At 46.4% G+C, this 16,861-nt stretch overlaps 1 protein-coding gene and 1 long non-coding RNA gene across 2 annotated transcripts; both read left to right on the top strand.

Annotated features, from left to right (window-relative positions):
• Positions 1-1,809: 1,809 nt before the first annotated feature.
• On the top strand, positions 1,810-2,230 carry LOC123421169. The gene is made up of 2 exons (XR_006619525.1): positions 1,810-1,908; positions 1,999-2,230. It is a non-coding gene; the product is annotated as an uncharacterized LOC123421169 (long non-coding RNA).
• A 5,802-nt stretch (positions 2,231-8,032) lies between these two features.
• On the top strand, positions 8,033-11,724 carry LOC123421175 (putative receptor-like protein kinase At3g47110). Its single transcript, XM_045107500.1, has 2 exons — positions 8,033-10,921; positions 11,000-11,724. Exons 1-2 carry the CDS (start codon positions 8,179-8,181, stop codon positions 11,413-11,415), a joined length of 3,159 nt encoding a protein of 1,052 aa, XP_044963435.1. The 5' UTR covers positions 8,033-8,178; the 3' UTR covers positions 11,416-11,724.
• Positions 11,725-16,861: the final 5,137 nt, after the last annotated feature.

Below are 16,861 nucleotides of genomic sequence, written 5' to 3'. Positions count from 1 at the left end.
CAGGTGAAGATAGGGATTTGACTCAACTTGGAGAAGTCAAGAAACAAACCGTTGTATGGCCAAAGGAGGACATCTTGCTTCCAAATTGGACGCCAAGGCCACCGACTCCTCATAGCAGCAATCCTTCTTCGCCTCCACCTCACCAGTCTCCACCGTAACCGTCATCTTCGCCGCCTCACCAGTCTCCAGCGCAACCGTCTCCACCGCCCCGTCAGCCGTCTCCGTCCACTGAGGATCAGAGCAAAAAAGCGGAAACGTACCACCACTAATAGTGGCGGCAGAAAGTTCCGATCACCGAAACGTAAGTTGTCACCCCTCCCAAAAGTACCTCATATGGATATGGAGAAGAGACCTTGAGACTATACTGGAGAGGACAATATTAAGAGGGCAGACGCCCAGCATCAACAGTGGAAGGCTGAAGTGGCTAACAAGAAGAAGCCGGAAGAACCATAGTACCCGAACACCCCAGAAGATCACGGCGCGTGCGTGAAAATGCTGAAAAACCTTGCAGATCCCCCGCCATCGTTGCCAGCAGACTATGAACGCTCTATTCCCAAGTCGACTCAGGCAAAAAAGAGCGGTTGAACAATAGTACGTCCAGCGGGAAATCAGTTGCCCAGCTCGGACAACAGAAAAAACAATCGCGCCCTCGCTCAAAGTGTATTCCGATACAAAGGTGTGCTCGAGTGGAGCTGCGGTCAAACAGAGGAATGATGAAACAGCTGCTATCGATCCGGAGTTTGTTGCAATATACGTAGAAGTGGCCAAGGCTCAAGGCATGTCTATTTCAGAGTACTTAGACCATCTGCAGGAATTCGCTGACGTAACATACGTGTACCGGTACGAGTCTCCTTTCGTCAAATCTGAGTTAGTCAACAAGCTACCAACCAAAATGCGAAGATTGCATGCCTAGTACATGCAAGCATGTACTAAACATCAACACTGGATCTACGTTGCATATGAAGACGAGCATTTCTGGAGTGGACGAGACGTGCTAATGATTGAATTCGACGAATTATTTCAGTTATACAAACAAGGCGCCCTCGACAAATCTATCATCAGTGTCTTTTTTTTGTAAGTATTATTAATTTATATCATTAAGTTTTACTCAGCTCGTTCTTGCATGTATAATCTTACTCATCACTATATTAATTTTGCAGAATGAAGATTCTCGAATGCAAAAGAGGACAAATGTATGACATTGGGTTCATTAACCCATATTACAATCATCATCAAAGTCTCGCAACGAATCCCCGCAAGACAGAGAATAACTTGGTACAAGGGTTAAGGTTTTGCAGTACCAAAAGGGAAATATTATTTCCTTACAACTTCAAGTGAGTGTTACTATACACACATTCTATTTTCGTTTACTCGATGTTATTATAAGTGTACATATAATTGACTCGTTATGCGTGCGCAGATTCCACTTTATTTTATTAATCATTGTACCTGACGAGGGACAAGTAATAGTCATGGACCCGAAACCCACACCCCTCATTGAATGGGCGAACATGTAGGAATGTCTCCAGAGGTAATTTTAATAATTATGACACTATATCGGCAACTTCTCGTTCATTTTCTGATAGCAAGGAATTAATATAGAACTCCTTTATTCATTTCCTTTTCTTGGCAGGGCTTGGAAACGGTTCACCGCCAAGGCTCGAGGTGATTGGAAGTCAGAGCTTACATTTAAACAAATAGATGTAAGTAACTACTAGCTAGATCCGCACATCTCTTTATTCTAGTTTCAATCCCATTATAATTCTTGATTATGTTTTTGATTGAACTCTGTTCTCGTAAAGTGCTTGAGGCAGGAACACGGGAACAATTTATGTGGATCTATGTTTGCGAGTTCATTCGACAGACAACCCATCAGAAGGGCAAAACCCGAGACATAAAAAAACCGAAGTACGATAAACAATACTCACAACTTTATTTTATTACCGTGAATTGTGTTTGTTTTCATTGATATATATATTGACCCCTTCTTTAAATTAGATCGAACAGTTGCGGGACGGTCTTCTACCACAGAAACGTGTATGAGCAATTCAAGAGGAAATTGCCGGATTCTTAGATGCAGAGGTCCTAGATGTTAAGGGAGAATAGTATTGTCATTCGACGGAAATGATATGAAATGATATAGTGTAAAAAAGATGCATACATGTGCATGTAACTTGTGTCTACATTTTATAAATATGTTCGACAAAGCACGACGGATGAGATGGTGTAATATATTTGTGTCGATGTGCAATATAGTTGTTCCTTTATTGTTGTGTATGTACCATCCAATTTAGTGCAAAACAAGAATTAAAAAATGCCTAAAACAAATAAATGGAAAAATAGAGGGCAGCAAAATAGCCCATCCAATTTAGTGCAAAACCTTAAATCCAAAAATTGCTCAGAAAAAACAACAAAGAAATAGCCTCGGTTCGTAATACGAATCGGGACTAATACCCCTCCCCCCTCGCTCCCAGCCCCGCCACGTGAAAGGCCATTAGCCCCGGTTCAGGGCCGAACCAGGGCTAGCATTAGTCCCGGTTCGAGAACCGGGACTAATGGCTCAACCGGACCGGGCTAAAAGCCTTTTTTTACTAGTGTAGTGGGTGCCCGCCACGTCGGCAAGCCACACGTGCATTTGGTATGGTGGATATGGTAGAATATGATTGTATTTGCACGCCCGTGCAAGTTTGATGAGAAAAAACATGTATTTTACAAGTTTGTGCATCGTTAAACTGGACGTTAGATAAAAGTTGTATGACTCAGCGCGATGTTATTTCCCTCTTTTCTAATCTTCTCGGGTAGCAGGGTGGTGTCGGTCGCTAGTTTTTGGGCTGTATTAATTGTTGCTTTGGTTTGGAGTGCACAGAGGAATACGACTGCCATCGGGCGGCCTGAGGAGCCATACGTGAATGCTGTCTCGGTCTTGCTTGGTATTTTTGCATGCTAGGTGTTTTGGTCCTCCATCCAATCCTCTAGTTTATCTCCCATCGCCGTCAGACCTTGGAGGAGGACGAGTTGCGCTTGTGCTGAAGTTGTCTGGTCAAGAAGTGAGCAGACGACTAGGGAGAAATTCGTCTTGGCACGCACGCGGGGATATGTCCTGACTTTATTTATCGCGACGGATCAAACTTGTCCATCGACCAAGGGAGCTTGAGCTCTGCTCGACCGTGCGGTCAGCCGCATGCCACATGGCAGGCCTCCCATGGCGCTCATCTTCTTCTTGCATTGGCCTCCTCCATCTTTGCAGCTTCTTGACCCCATCCCGCATCTTCTTTCCTTCCTACCTACTCCCTTCTTTCTGGTTTATAGAACTCATCTTAAAAATTTTAGATTTCCATTAGGCTCATTTTTAGTCTAATTAAATTAAAGTGCTTTGAGTCTCACGCCATATTTAATTCATAAAGTTTAGAAAAAAGAGATGAGTGGCTATGCTTGCATTGTTTTTTACATCCATCATGCAAGTCCAATAAAAAGGAGGATGCTGCATTTATTGCCTTAAAAATTGAATATGTGAGAAATGTTTCATTGGCTAGTTAAAACTAGTGTCATCCACTCACAATTCATCTTGATTGATGAGATTTCAGATTTGAGCCGTATAAATTGAAAAAAAGGGAGTATATTAATTTGCTCTCCAGTTCGGGCACCTACGTCCCCACGCGCGCGCTTCCTTTGCATATCGCCGACTAGAGCATGCAGCAACTGACGGGTAGCGTCGGGTTGGACGCATAGCCAGCAGCATGGCTTGTCCCGCAGACATGGCTGTGGAGCAGTAAGGTAGTAGTAGATCGATGCAGTCATGCGTGGGCACGGACCACGGAGACAGACAATCCTGGACAGATTTTAATCGTGCATATAGTCAGAGAAAACGACGCACGCGGGGGGCTACTATCATCATCAAAGATTACTTTGGTTACAGTATAATTTAATCAGAAGATTGCAAATTTGTAAAACATTATTGTACACAAGCATGCTATCTTGCATTTTTTTAGTGCTAAATTTCGCAAGAATTTAATGTTACCATCAGTTTATATCTGTGCATAAATATTAGCATCAGATTAATTTGGTGTATTATTTTTTAAAGAAAAGATGATAATTATGTAATGCATTTTTTTTACGGGGAGTACAACATCTTCTTACTACCACATAAGATATTGCATGACGATGTTGGTGAGTACAATAATCCAGCAATCCCAGTAGAGGTTGCAAAATGAAATTAAATATATCAGTGCATAACTTTGATCACATAACAAAGTTAAAATGATTATTAGGTAAAATTCAAACCTGTGCGAATGCAGGACTTGACGACTAGTACTCTTCATATGCGGACACATCACACAAACGTAGACAGTTAGGTCATATAATGGAGATTATATGAATGTGCATGCATGCATCACTTTTGAAATTGGAAAGAGGGCCCTATACTAACAAGAAAAAGTTGGTGCGAAAAGGCAAGACTTTGATCGTCGGTCTTGGCACCACTTGCGCTGAATACACTTACCAGCTTACCACTGCGATGATTTGGAATTGAGCAGCCAGCCAAATTGTGATTTGTGATATCGGGGAGGCGGCTACTATCATTGCTTGCACGTCAATACCTCCACAACGTCAACAGGAACTGGATATACACTACCGGTTTGTTCGTTTGACAATGTCACTCTCAGTTGCACCTTCAGATAGTTCTATGCACGCTACTACTCCCTTCGTATCAAAAAATTTGTCTAGAGATGAATATATCTAGTAACATCTATTATTTTGATACATCCATTTATAGACAAAGTTAAGACAAGAATTTTAAGACGAAAGAAGTACTTGTTAAACACAAAAAAAAACCAAGATTATATATGTGTCTTCACTGATAGCATCTTCCAGGACGCTGTATTCCTAGGCTGCATAGCTGCATTCAGCCTAGATCGCGTATAATCATTAAAAAAAAATCATCTTTGGCCAATAACTAATAGTAAAACACTCAAAATCGTACGAAATACTAGCTAATATAACACTATTGGATTTTTACCATTAGAATGGATTCATGCTATAAAGTTAATGGTTAGTTAGCCATATAAATTTGATGGCCAAAAAGTCTCAGTGGGGACTGTACATGCCTATTGGGTCGGACCAACACCCCTGCATCCCCCGCGTCTCTCCTGCGGGTGACCGGGGGAACCCTAGCGCCGCCGCCCCTCGTTCCGCCCTCCCAGTCCTCCTCCCCCACCGCCGCCTAGAGGTGCCGTCGGGCAAAGCTCGGCCGGCGTGATTGGCGGCGGGGGCGCCTCTCCCCCTCAGCGCGTGCAATGCTAGGCGCGGGTCTGCGCGGCGCGCTGGGGTGTCATGCTGTCGCGGGGCCCAGCAGTGCGGTGGCAGGCGTGCAGGGCGGCCGGTCCTCTGCTTCACAGTGGTGTAAGGGCGCCCTGCGGCTCCGACGACGCGCGGCGGCTGCGGGTGGTCTCTCCCCAGGTGGTGCGCGGGGTTGGCTGCGTCCTATCAGCTGGCCAAGGCTACGGGCAGCGAGGCACACGGTCGTCCCCGCCCTGCTGTTGGTTGGGGTGGGGAGGTGTGGTGGTGCAGCCTAAGGGGTGGAGGTACGACGAGGCCCTGCCTACGGCTCCCGGTGGCCACGGGCTGCAGCCTGCAGGTGGCTTGGGCCACGGTTGGTGGTTCCCTCCTTGCCGCTAGACGGAGGAAGCTGCGGCGTGGTGGTGGTGGCGGCGGTGTGGACCGGGGCTGCCCTGGACGACTGGTTACAGCTGGGGCAACTGTCGGGTGGCGCGGGCTGCGGTTTGTCTTGGGTCGCGGGCGGCGGCCTACTCCTTGCTCTTGGACAGAGGTGGCTGTGGCGTGGTGGTGGTGGCGCTACCCTGATGACGTCAGGGGGGGGGGGGTGTTAACGATCTTCGACCGCGGTCGCGTGATGGCTGGGTGTTGTAGGTGGGAGTGGTGTTGAGGGGTGGAGCATGTCGCGGGGAGCCAATGGAGTTGGGAGATTGGTGATCGAAGGTATCGGCTACCACTAGGTAGCCGGAGGTGCCGGATGCTATGGGGTCCCCATGTTTGGATCTGGAGGTGCCAAATCTGATGGGGCGACCCCCTCCCTCCCGGTAGTGCTAGCTGGCAGTTGGCCGATAGCGTGGGCTGGCCGCCGGTGCAAGGGTTTGACTTGGTCCCCGATCGCGGGCATGTATCGTCCTTCTTTGTAGCGGTCGAGGTGGAGGCTCATGGCTTGGTTGGTGAGGCGGCCGCGTGTTTTGACATCGGTGTTGAGTTCTCGGAGGAAGCCGGAACAACGGTCCTGGATGGCAGGATCCACAATGAGCTTTCCGGTAAGCTCCGTGGTGACGGTGGTGCCTACGCCTCTCGACCGTGTGTGCCGAGGGGTGTAGGGTGGAAGACTCTGGCATGCTCTGTTCGTGCCCGGATTTGGCGGTGCTGGCCTGACTCTCGTGCGGTTGTGGCAGTGGCGCCTCTTGGTGATTCTTAGCTCTTAGCGTCGGCGCCGACAGCACCTATGGGTGTCGTTCCCTTTTTGAAAGGCGTAGTCGTGGGTCTCGTTCTTGTATCAGGGCTCCGGATGAAAAACCTTATCTGTTTTCATACTCCCCAGCGGCGACACATCGTGTCGTCATCCTCTTGGGGGCGTTGCCGTGGAGTTTTGGTGTCATATATTGGTCATAGGCGAGTTGTTAGACTAGCGCTAAGCTTCTTGTTGTATCTTGTGTTCGGCTTTGTAAAAGAGTCTTTTCTTCATCTTGTATCGTTTGGTTGTGTACTGTTCATTGTATTGCTTTATTTATAAAGCAGGACGAAAGCCTGTTTTGAGAGAACATGCAAAATCAAAACGCCATATTTTGTTTTATAAATTATTTATGCAGCGGGGTATTTCTGGTGAAGAGAGGTGGATGGGATCAAGGTGCGTGTTCACATGGACCTATCTACAGGATTACGTACGTAGGGCCAATTGCAACTTGGTGGTATGATCTACTCAATTATGTGCCGAGGCATCGCAAACAATTAAATTTTTTAGAAAGGACATGCTTGCTCAATCATGGCCTCTATTTTGCATCGATAATACGGCAGCTATAAAACTAGTCAATAGAAAGAAAGGCACTCGTGACAAGTTGTGCATATGCATATGACTTAATTACATGTGTTGCTTCAGAGAACGAAGTTCAAACTAGTATGAGAACGTGAATGATCGATGACGGTGACGGTGGAGAATTCCGTGGCTCGTTTACTTGGCTGGACATGCGTGCACACACATCTCTTATCGGTGACAACCATGCTTGGACAAGTCACGCATTCACACACATCACTATTTTCGGCGTCGCAAGTCACACAATGCTCTTACAATGGGTCTTAATTGTATACCAGCTGGTAAGATGAGCAGGCCAATATCGCATCAAAACCCGCAGCATCTAAGATGGCATGTACGTACATTAGAAACATTCAGCAAATTGCAGTAAACAGATGAGAAACACAGAGCTGTGCTAATCTTTCACCCAAAGATGTCAAAACTGTGAATTTCCTGTGAACATATAAACATGAAACTGAAATGTGAAGATGGAGTTATGTAGGAGTATGTGCAATATACCTGCAATCTATTTCATTCTAAATTTGCTTCGAAGAAAGAAGATTTTTAGAACAATAAAATGCAAGCAGGCAGGTGGATGCCTTATCTGCCCACTAAGGCCTCGTTTGGTTAAGCGGGATTGGAGAGGATTTGAGAGGAAAATCCCCGGGGGGTCAGAAACCCCACAGATCCTCGCGCGTCCATTTGGTAGGAGGGGTTTGCTTAGCCCAATCCCCTCCATTCCCCTTCAATCCCTTCCTATCCATGTGTTTCAAAACCCTCCTCGGAGGACTAGTGGAAGCAAAAACCCGGGGATTTGAGAGGATTGGGTGAAACAAAGGGATTCATCCAATCCCCTGAATTCCCTCCCTCTTAAATCCTCTCCAATCCCCCTTAACCAAACGAGGCCTAATAGTTTGAGAACAACATGTCATGTGAACACATGAAAAACTTGTCCAGCTCCGACCGTTGACAAGAGCGTTTATTTGTACATCCTTGGAATATTAGCAACATGCTCAACGCAATCACGCAACACATACTGTTATATATAAATATATATACACACACACAGATGCTACTACTACAACTACAGTACTTGCTAACCAAACCAAGCAATGGCAATGGGGATCATGAGTTTGCTATGCTCATTCCTGGCCGTCCTGACTACTGCGACCGTGAGTGGTAGCGACCACGACGAGGCTGCGTTGCTTGCTTTCAGAGCGCAGGTCAGCGATGGCGGCTCGCTAGCCTCCTGGAATAGCAGCGCCAGCTTTTGCAGCTGGGAAGGTGTGACATGCAGCCACCGAAGGCCAGCGCGGGTGGTGGCGCTGAGATTGAACAACAAGGCGCTCGCCGGAGAACTCTCACCGGCCATCGGGAACCTCACGTTCCTGCGGACGCTTAACCTGAGCTTCAACTGGTTGCACGGGGAGATACCAGCGAGCCTCGGCCGCCTCCGCCGCCTGCATAGGCTCGACTTGGGTGACAACTCCTTCTCAGGCACGTTACCAGTGAACCTGAGCTCATGTGTCAGCATGGCCATAATGGGACTGCTAAACAACAAGCTTGGCGGGCGCATCCCGGCTGAGCTCGGAGAGAAGCTCACGTCCCTGGTAAGGATATCACTGAGTAACAACAGCTTCACAGGGCTCATCCCTCCATCGCTGGCCAATCTGTCCCATTTGGAAATCCTTGATCTCTCTCGCAACCAGCTCGTGGGCTCAATCCCACCACGGCTCGGAAGCATCCAGGGCATGCAACAGTTCAGCATCGCCAGAAACCTCATCAACGGTATGATTCCGACTTCTCTCTACAATTGGTCATCGCTACAACTATTTGATGTAGGGACAAATATGATGTACGGGAGTTTGGATAGTATCGGAAACAAGTTCCCCAAGTTAAAATATCTTGGCCTGTCTGGTAATAACTTCACTGGAACAATCCCATCATCAATATCCAACATATCTTCCCTCTTATCAGTTGGCTTTGATAGCAACAGATTTAGTGGGTACTTTTCTCCCGCGTTTGGGAAGCTGGCAGCACTTCAATATTTGAACTTGAATAACAATAAGCTTGAAGCGAATGACAACAAGGGTTGGGAATTCATCACGTCTTTGGCAAACTGCAGCCAACTGCAGCTATTGGTACTCAGCAGCAATTCTTTTCAAGGACAACTACCAGGTTCAATTGTGAACCTGTCAACGACTCTCCAGTACTTGCACTTAGGTGACAATAGGATCTCTGGGAGTATTCCTGCAGATATAGGCAATTTGATTGGTCTACAAACACTTGCGATAGTAAATACTTCCATGTCCGGAATGATCCCAAAGAGCATCGGTAAGCTACAGAACTTGATCGATTTAGCATTGTACAACAATAGCTTGTCTGGGCTCATACCGCCATCGCTAGGAAACCTTTCACAATTGAATAAGCTTTATGCACGTAATAGCAACTTGGAGGGACCAATTCCGGCAAGCCTGGGGAAGTTGAAAAACCTCATTGTACTTGATTTAAAAATGAATTACCATCTCAACGGTTCAATACCCAAAGAAATTTTCAGGTTACCTAGCCTTTCTTGGTATTTGGACTTGTCATACAATTCCCTTTCCGGACCCCTTCCCAATGAAGTTGGTAGCTTGGCAAACCTTAACCTACTAGTTCTATCAGGAAACCAGCTGTCTGGCAAGATACCCGACAGCATACAGAATTGCATGGTATTGGAACAACTATTCTTAGACAACAATTCCTTTGAGGGAAACATACCTCAGTCACTGACAAATATAAGGGGGCTCAGTATATTGAACCTGACCATGAACAAGTTCTCTGGTAATATTCCGGATGCCATTGGCAATATTGGAAACCTGCGAGAGTTGTACGTAGCACACAACAACTTGTCAGGATCAATCCCACTAGTTCTAGAAAAATTGTCGTCATTGTCTGAATTGGATATATCCTACAATAATTTGCAAGGAGAGGTGCCAAATGTAGGTGTTTTCAGAAACATCACTCATTTAGCGGTTGTTGGGAATGTCAATTTGTGTGGTGGTACACCTCAACTTCATTTGGCTCCGTGCCCCACAGGGGTCTTAAGCAAGAAGAGAAAAAAAATGCCAAAATCTCTGGTAATTTCTCTAGCAGCAGTTGGAGCAATCATGTTCTTACTTGCAGTGATTGTTCTTGTTTGGAGACTTTGTAAGAAGCTCAAATCAAGCCAGAACGCAGTAGCAAAAGATTCAATTGTTGATGGCCATTACAGAAGAATCCCCTATCCTGCATTACTGAAAGGAACTAACGAATTTTCAGAAGCCAACTTGCTTGGGAAAGGAAGTTATGGTGCGGTTTATAAGTGTGTTTTGGACAATGAAGAAACAGAATTGGCTGTCAAGGTGTTTAACCTTGGTCGATCTAGGTATTCGAAGAGTTTTGAGGCTGAATGTGAGGCTATGAGAAGGATAAGACACCGTTGTCTCATAAAGATCATTACTTCTTGTTCGAGCATCAACCACCAAGGTCAAGAGTTCAAGGCATTGGTTTTTGAATTCATGCCCAATGGTAACTTGGATAGCTGGCTTCATCAACCATCTCAAGATCCCACTGCAAACAACACGCTCAGCCTTGCCCAGAGGTTCGATATTGCTGTCGATATTGTGGATGCAGTAGAATATCTGCACCGCTACTGCCAACCATTGGTGATCCATTGTGATATTAAGCCAAGCAATATTCTTCTTGCTGAAGACATGAGCGCCCGAGTTGGAGACTTTGGCATATCAAGAATTCTTCAAGAAAATACAAGTGAGGGGATGCAAAGTTCATATGGCTCAACTGGAATTAAAGGTTCCATAGGCTATGTTGCTCCAGGTGACTAAAACTTCTAATTTTATTATTACTTTTCACTCAAGTATTCCATGCTAACCACAAGACTTTGCATAATTGCAGAGTATGGAGAAGGATCTGCGGTCTCTACAGCTGGTGATATTTATAGCCTTGGCATATTGCTGCTTGAGATGTTTACTGGAAGGAGCCCAACAGAAGGCATGTTTAGAGATTCATTGGATCTTCATAAGTTTGTTGAGGATGCACTTCAAGATAGGACCCTGGAGATAGCTGACCCAACAATGTGGCTGCACAGCGGACAATGGGATAACACTACAAGTATTAGAATCATGGAGTTATTGGTTTCAGTTTTCAGGCTTGGCATATCCTGCTCAAGGCAACACCCGCGAGACCGAACAACTACGGGAGATGCAGCGGCAGAGATGCATGCAATCCGAGATGCATACCTCAAATTCATAGGGGAGCATGGAGCAGAAACAGAAGCCTCAACTGAAGAAATTCAGAACAGTGTTGCATAGACAAGCTATTACTAGATATATATGGTACTAAAGGTTTTACGTATCACTTCAGTTACTAGTGGCTCTCAGAGCTACGTTGCTTTACAGTTGTACCAAATAAATGTTGAACAATTGCATTATGCAATAATAGCTCTACAGTAAGTCGTAGAGGGTTCTAGAAATCAAGTCCATTCCCAAAAACTTTACACACGCAGCCAACAATCAGGTAAAACCATCAGACATGAGGTTCTAGAGAGTTTAAGAAGTTCTTTTTTTACTTTTCTTATACATTTAGTATTAATCTTATTATCTTAATAGATGCGTTCTCAAGAGAACTGTGGTTCTTTATTACCCCCTCCGTAAGCATTTAGATCATTAAAATAGTGATCTAAATGCTCTTATATTCGAAAGTACTTATGTGATCCCGAGCTTCAGTGATCCCGGATGAACAATAAAATCCGAAAAAATACTAAAAAAGTTTTTAAAAAATCTGATTTTTTTTTACAGGAAACTTTGATGTTTTTCTACATGCATGCAATTTTTCATGATGAAATGATATTTGTGAAGTTGTGGGCGAAAAAACAAAAATGATGTTCTAAAGTGCTTTCAAAAACACTTTTCTGGAACATCCATTATGTTTTCTTTTCCCACACCCAGGGCTCAGCCTGGACGTGACGAGCGGGCTTTCGGCCCGGCTCGTAGCCCGTTATGGACCGGATCGCACGGGCCCGGCTCGTGAAATAATATGGCCGGTCCGGTCCGTGAAAAAAAGACTAAAATTTGGTCTGTCCGGTCCGGTGCAAACTCGTTCCGGCCCGGAGGACCGAAGGACCAGCCCAACAAAACTAATGAAGAGAGATTCAACCCATAAAGACTACGCGTGCGTGCGCTGTGTGACCTAACTGCTGCTCTCTCTCCCTCGTCCATGCCCAGGACGCCGCCGCGTGACTTCATCTTCCTCTTCCCTGCTCTCCCCTCCTTTCCCCGGCGCCACTGCCTCGCGTCGCCGCTCCTCCGCGGGCTGCTCGCCCTCTCATCCGTGCGGTCGTGCATCTCCCTCTCTCTCCCGTGCCTTTCCCTTGTGCCCTCGCGCCCCGGCCACCGCGCCGCCGCTTCTCAGGTGTGTCTTCTCCGTCTCCGGCCATCGTGTTGTTGTCCCGACCACCGCTCCGACACCCTGGGTCCACATGACAGTCACCGGACGTCGTTGGACCGTGAGGATCGGCGGTCCGCACCGAGCTTTACATCTGCCGGTCCGGTCCCTGAAATCAGGACCACCGGGCTGCTCGGTCCGGTCCGGACCGGACCGTCGGCGGCCAGTCGAAACGTCAGCTCGGACCGCGACTGGACCGGCTCGGACCGTGTCCATCCTGACCCACGGCCGTCTTTAGGAATTGAGGGGGGTGCGAAATGAAAATGATGCCTTGAAATCTGAAAAATTCTTGTAACTAAAGTACTCTAAAGGATGTCATACAATATGTGAAATATAAACCTGCTTGGTCTTAATACCTAACTATCTTCATTAAATATATGGTATGTCATACAATATGTGAAATATATCTGATACTCCTAACCTTTGATTAATCTGCAAATTAATCATAATTGTTAGAAACTAATTAGTAGATTAGTTTATTAGCAAAGGGATGTGTCCAACCCTGAACATGCGTGTCTCTTCTCTCTCTCTATTGCTAACACGCACCTGTTCTGGAGGGATGCCTCTGAACAGATATCTCTTCTTCGCACCTCTTTCAGATGTATATATACTTGAGAATCAATAGAAACACGACTAATCGTCCATTCACTTTCATTCAATCTCGTTTTACTTTAACACGTTGTCAGCACTTTGCCCTAACCTAGAGCGATTAGGCACCAGGAACGAGAAGAAAGGAGGCCATCCCTTGCCTCGACGGAGACGGCCACCGGTCGGTGCGTAACATGGCCATCCCGCCCACGAGCATCAAGGCGCGGCCTCGACCTCTCCCACCGACGCACCAACCAGACAACGCCCACGGCTTAGCCATGGCCCTCGGCCTCGGCGCAGAGGCATCTCCAACTGACTGCTTCCATCACGGAGCGCGCGATGGCCCTCGACTCTGTCGCTTCTTCCCCAGGCGCGGCGGCCTTCATCTGAGACACCGCCTCTTCCGATGCGGCACCCTGGCAGCACAGGCGTCCAACGGTCGGGATGAGCGACCGCACTCTACAGCGACGCCCCCCGGCGAGCGTATTTGGCGACGGCTCCCCAAGCCCTCCGGATCGAGCAAATCTTCAGTACGGACGAAACGAGGCCCAACCAAGAAGCTGGATGACGGTGAGAGATACATGATTGAAACAGTCTCAAATGTCGGGCAAGCAATTGCTCCCACAGATGTAAAGCAGAAGTTTGTGAAGGCATGCAGAGTTGTTGTAAGGGACCACATCCCTATCACCACTCGAGAATGGATTAAGCCAAGGGAGGAAGGAGTCTCATATGTCGGCACAGCAGCCAAAGAAAACCTTTGGAGAAAGCTCATGCTTCATTTCACCCTGTCGGCGCCAGAGGTGGATCCAGATGAGGAGGAGCCAAATGAGGAGGAAATGAAGAGGTGAAAAGAGGCCCTAGAGAAAAAAGTCAAGGAGTGGGCTCTTAAGAAGATGGCCGATCTATTCAGGGGCTGAAAAAAAAGATTGCACCAGGATTTTATCTTGAAAGATAAGACTCCAGATTTCGATCACGGCTATGAGAAGATTAAAGACTACTGGCCGAATTTGTGGCGTACAAGAAATTGAAGGACGCCTTGAAAAAGTCTGCAACAAATAGGATGAATGCAGGTAAGAAGAAGTACCACCATATTATGGGGCCTGGTGGCTACGGCGGTAAGATGGCTAAGTGGGAAGAACTTGAGGCATCATTTCTGGACAATAATATCACTCCACAGCCCTTAAGATGGCTCGAACGGGTAAGAAACTGGTTTTACGGGCAGGGGGGCTTGTTGGACGCAGAAGGGAAGACAATATATAACCAAAGACACAAATATAATCCCCTATCCATCGAGGAGATTAGACATGCAGTACAGGATGTTGAAGAGGGACAGTTCTTACCCGATAGAGAGAACGACGAGCTCACACGCGCCCTTGGGAATAAGGAACACAAAGGGTGAGCACGAGGCTTACCAGGCTCCCCGCCGTGGATTCTTGCGTTCTCCGAGGAAAGGAAGAGATTTATCGATAGAAGCCATCACAGGAGAAAGGAAAAGGAGACACGTGATAATTAAAGCGGCTGAGGCACACCGGCTGCATAATCTAGAAGAAGCAGTAAAGCGGCTGCAGCAGGATCAAATCGACAGAGAACAAGGTAGCGGCCAATCTCAGCGGCTCATGATAGAAGCTGCATCGAATCGGAAAAGCAGTGTCGCTTCCATGCAGCTCCAAGATGATGGTGATGATGCACTAACGACGGATCCTCCTCGTCGCTACCCAGTGGATGATATCACAGAGAGCACACCTTGTGAGCTAAAGGTGAAACTTGCTAACTTAAGGTTGACGGTGGCGGTCGGCATGGCCATACCAATTGGACATAATCCAACTTGGCATTGCTCTCCAGTTCCAGAAGATTACGCTGTCGTCGCGGTGGATGAAGTGATGAAAGATTATGAGGAGCTGAAGCTCGACCACCCTACAGGTGAAGATAGGGATTTGACTCAACTTGGAGAAGTCAAGAAACAAACCGTTGTATGGCCAAAGGAGGACATCTTGCTTCCAAATTGGACGCCAAGGCCACCGACTCCTCATAGCAGCAATCCTTCTTCGCCTCCACCTCACCAGTCTCCACCGTAACCGTCGTCTTCGCCGCCTCACCAGTCTCCAGCGCAACCGTCTCCACCGCCCCGTCAGCCGTCTCCGTCCACTGAGGATCAGAGCAAAAAAGCGGAAACGTACCACCACTAATAGTGGCGGCAGAAAGTTCCGATCACCGAAACGTAAGTTGTCACCCCTCCCAAAAGTACCTCATATGGATATGGAGAAGAGACCTTGAGACTATACTGGAGAGGACAATATTAAGAGGGCAGACGCCCAGCATCAACAGTGGAAGGCTGAAGTGGCTAACAAGAAGAAGCCGGAAGAACCATAGTACCCGAACACCCCAGAAGATCACGGCGCGTGCGTGAAAATGCTGAAAAACCTTGCAGATCCCCCGCCATCGTTGCCAGCAGACTATGAACGCTCTATTCCCAAGTCGACTCAGGCAAAAAAGAGCGGTTGAACAATAGTACGTCCAGCGGGAAATCAGTTGCCCAGCTCGGACAACAGAAAAAACAATCGCGCCCCCGCTCAAAGTGTATTCCGATACAAAGGTGTGCTCGAGTGGAGCTGCGGTCAAACAGAGGAATGATGAAACAGCTGCTATCGATCCGGAGTTTGTTGCAATATACGTAGAAGTGGCCAAGGCTCAAGGCATGTCTATTTCAGAGTACTTAGACCATCTGCAGGAATTCGCTGACGTAACATACGTGTACCGGTACGAGTCTCCTTTCGTCAAATCTGAGTTAGTCAACAAGCTACCAACCAAAATGCGAAGATTGCATGCCTAGTACATGCAAGCATGTACTAAACATCAACACTGGATCTACGTTGCATATGAAGACGAGCATTTCTGGAGTGGACGAGACGTGCTAATGATTGAATTCGACGAATTATTTCAGTTATACAAACAAGGCGCCCTCGACAAATCTATCATCAGTGTCTTTTTTTTGTAAGTATTATTAATTTATATCATTAAGTTTTACTCAGCTCGTTCTTGCATGTATAATCTTACTCATCACTATATTAATTTTGCAGAATGAAGATTCTCGAATGCAAAAGAGGACAAATGTATGACATTGGGTTCATTAACCCATATTACAATCATCATCAAAGTCTCGCAACGAATCCCCGCAAGACAGAGAATAACTTGGTACAAGGGTTAAGGTTTTGCAGTACCAAAAGGGAAATATTATTTCCTTACAACTTCAAGTGAGTGTTACTATACACACATTCTATTTTCGTTTACTCGATGTTATTATAAGTGTACATATAATTGACTCGTTATGCGTGCGCAGATTCCACTTTATTTTATTAATCATTGTACCTGACGAGGGACAAGTAATAGTCATGGACCCGAAACCCACACCCCTCATTGAATGGGCGAACATGTAGGAATGTCTCCAGAGGTAATTTTAATAATTATGACACTATATCGGCAACTTCTCGTTCATTTTCTGATAGCAAGGAATTAATATAGAACTCCTTTATTCATTTCCTTTTCTTGGCAGGGCTTGGAAACGGTTCACCGCCAAGGCTCGAGGTGATTGGAAGTCAGAGCTTACATTTAAACAAATAGATGTAAGTAACTACTAGCTAGATCCGCACATCTCTTTATTCTAGTTTCAATACCATTATAATTCTTGATTATGTTTTTGATTGAACTCTGTTCTCGTAAAGTGCTTGA

The sequence above is a fragment of the Hordeum vulgare genome, unplaced genomic scaffold (assembly GCF_904849725.1).
Source record: "Hordeum vulgare subsp. vulgare unplaced genomic scaffold, MorexV3_pseudomolecules_assembly, whole genome shotgun sequence".
Classification (NCBI taxonomy): domain Eukaryota; kingdom Viridiplantae; phylum Streptophyta; class Magnoliopsida; order Poales; family Poaceae; genus Hordeum; species Hordeum vulgare.
The sequence above is the reverse complement of the archived record's forward strand: the minus strand, read 5'-3'. Positions and strand labels throughout refer to the sequence as shown.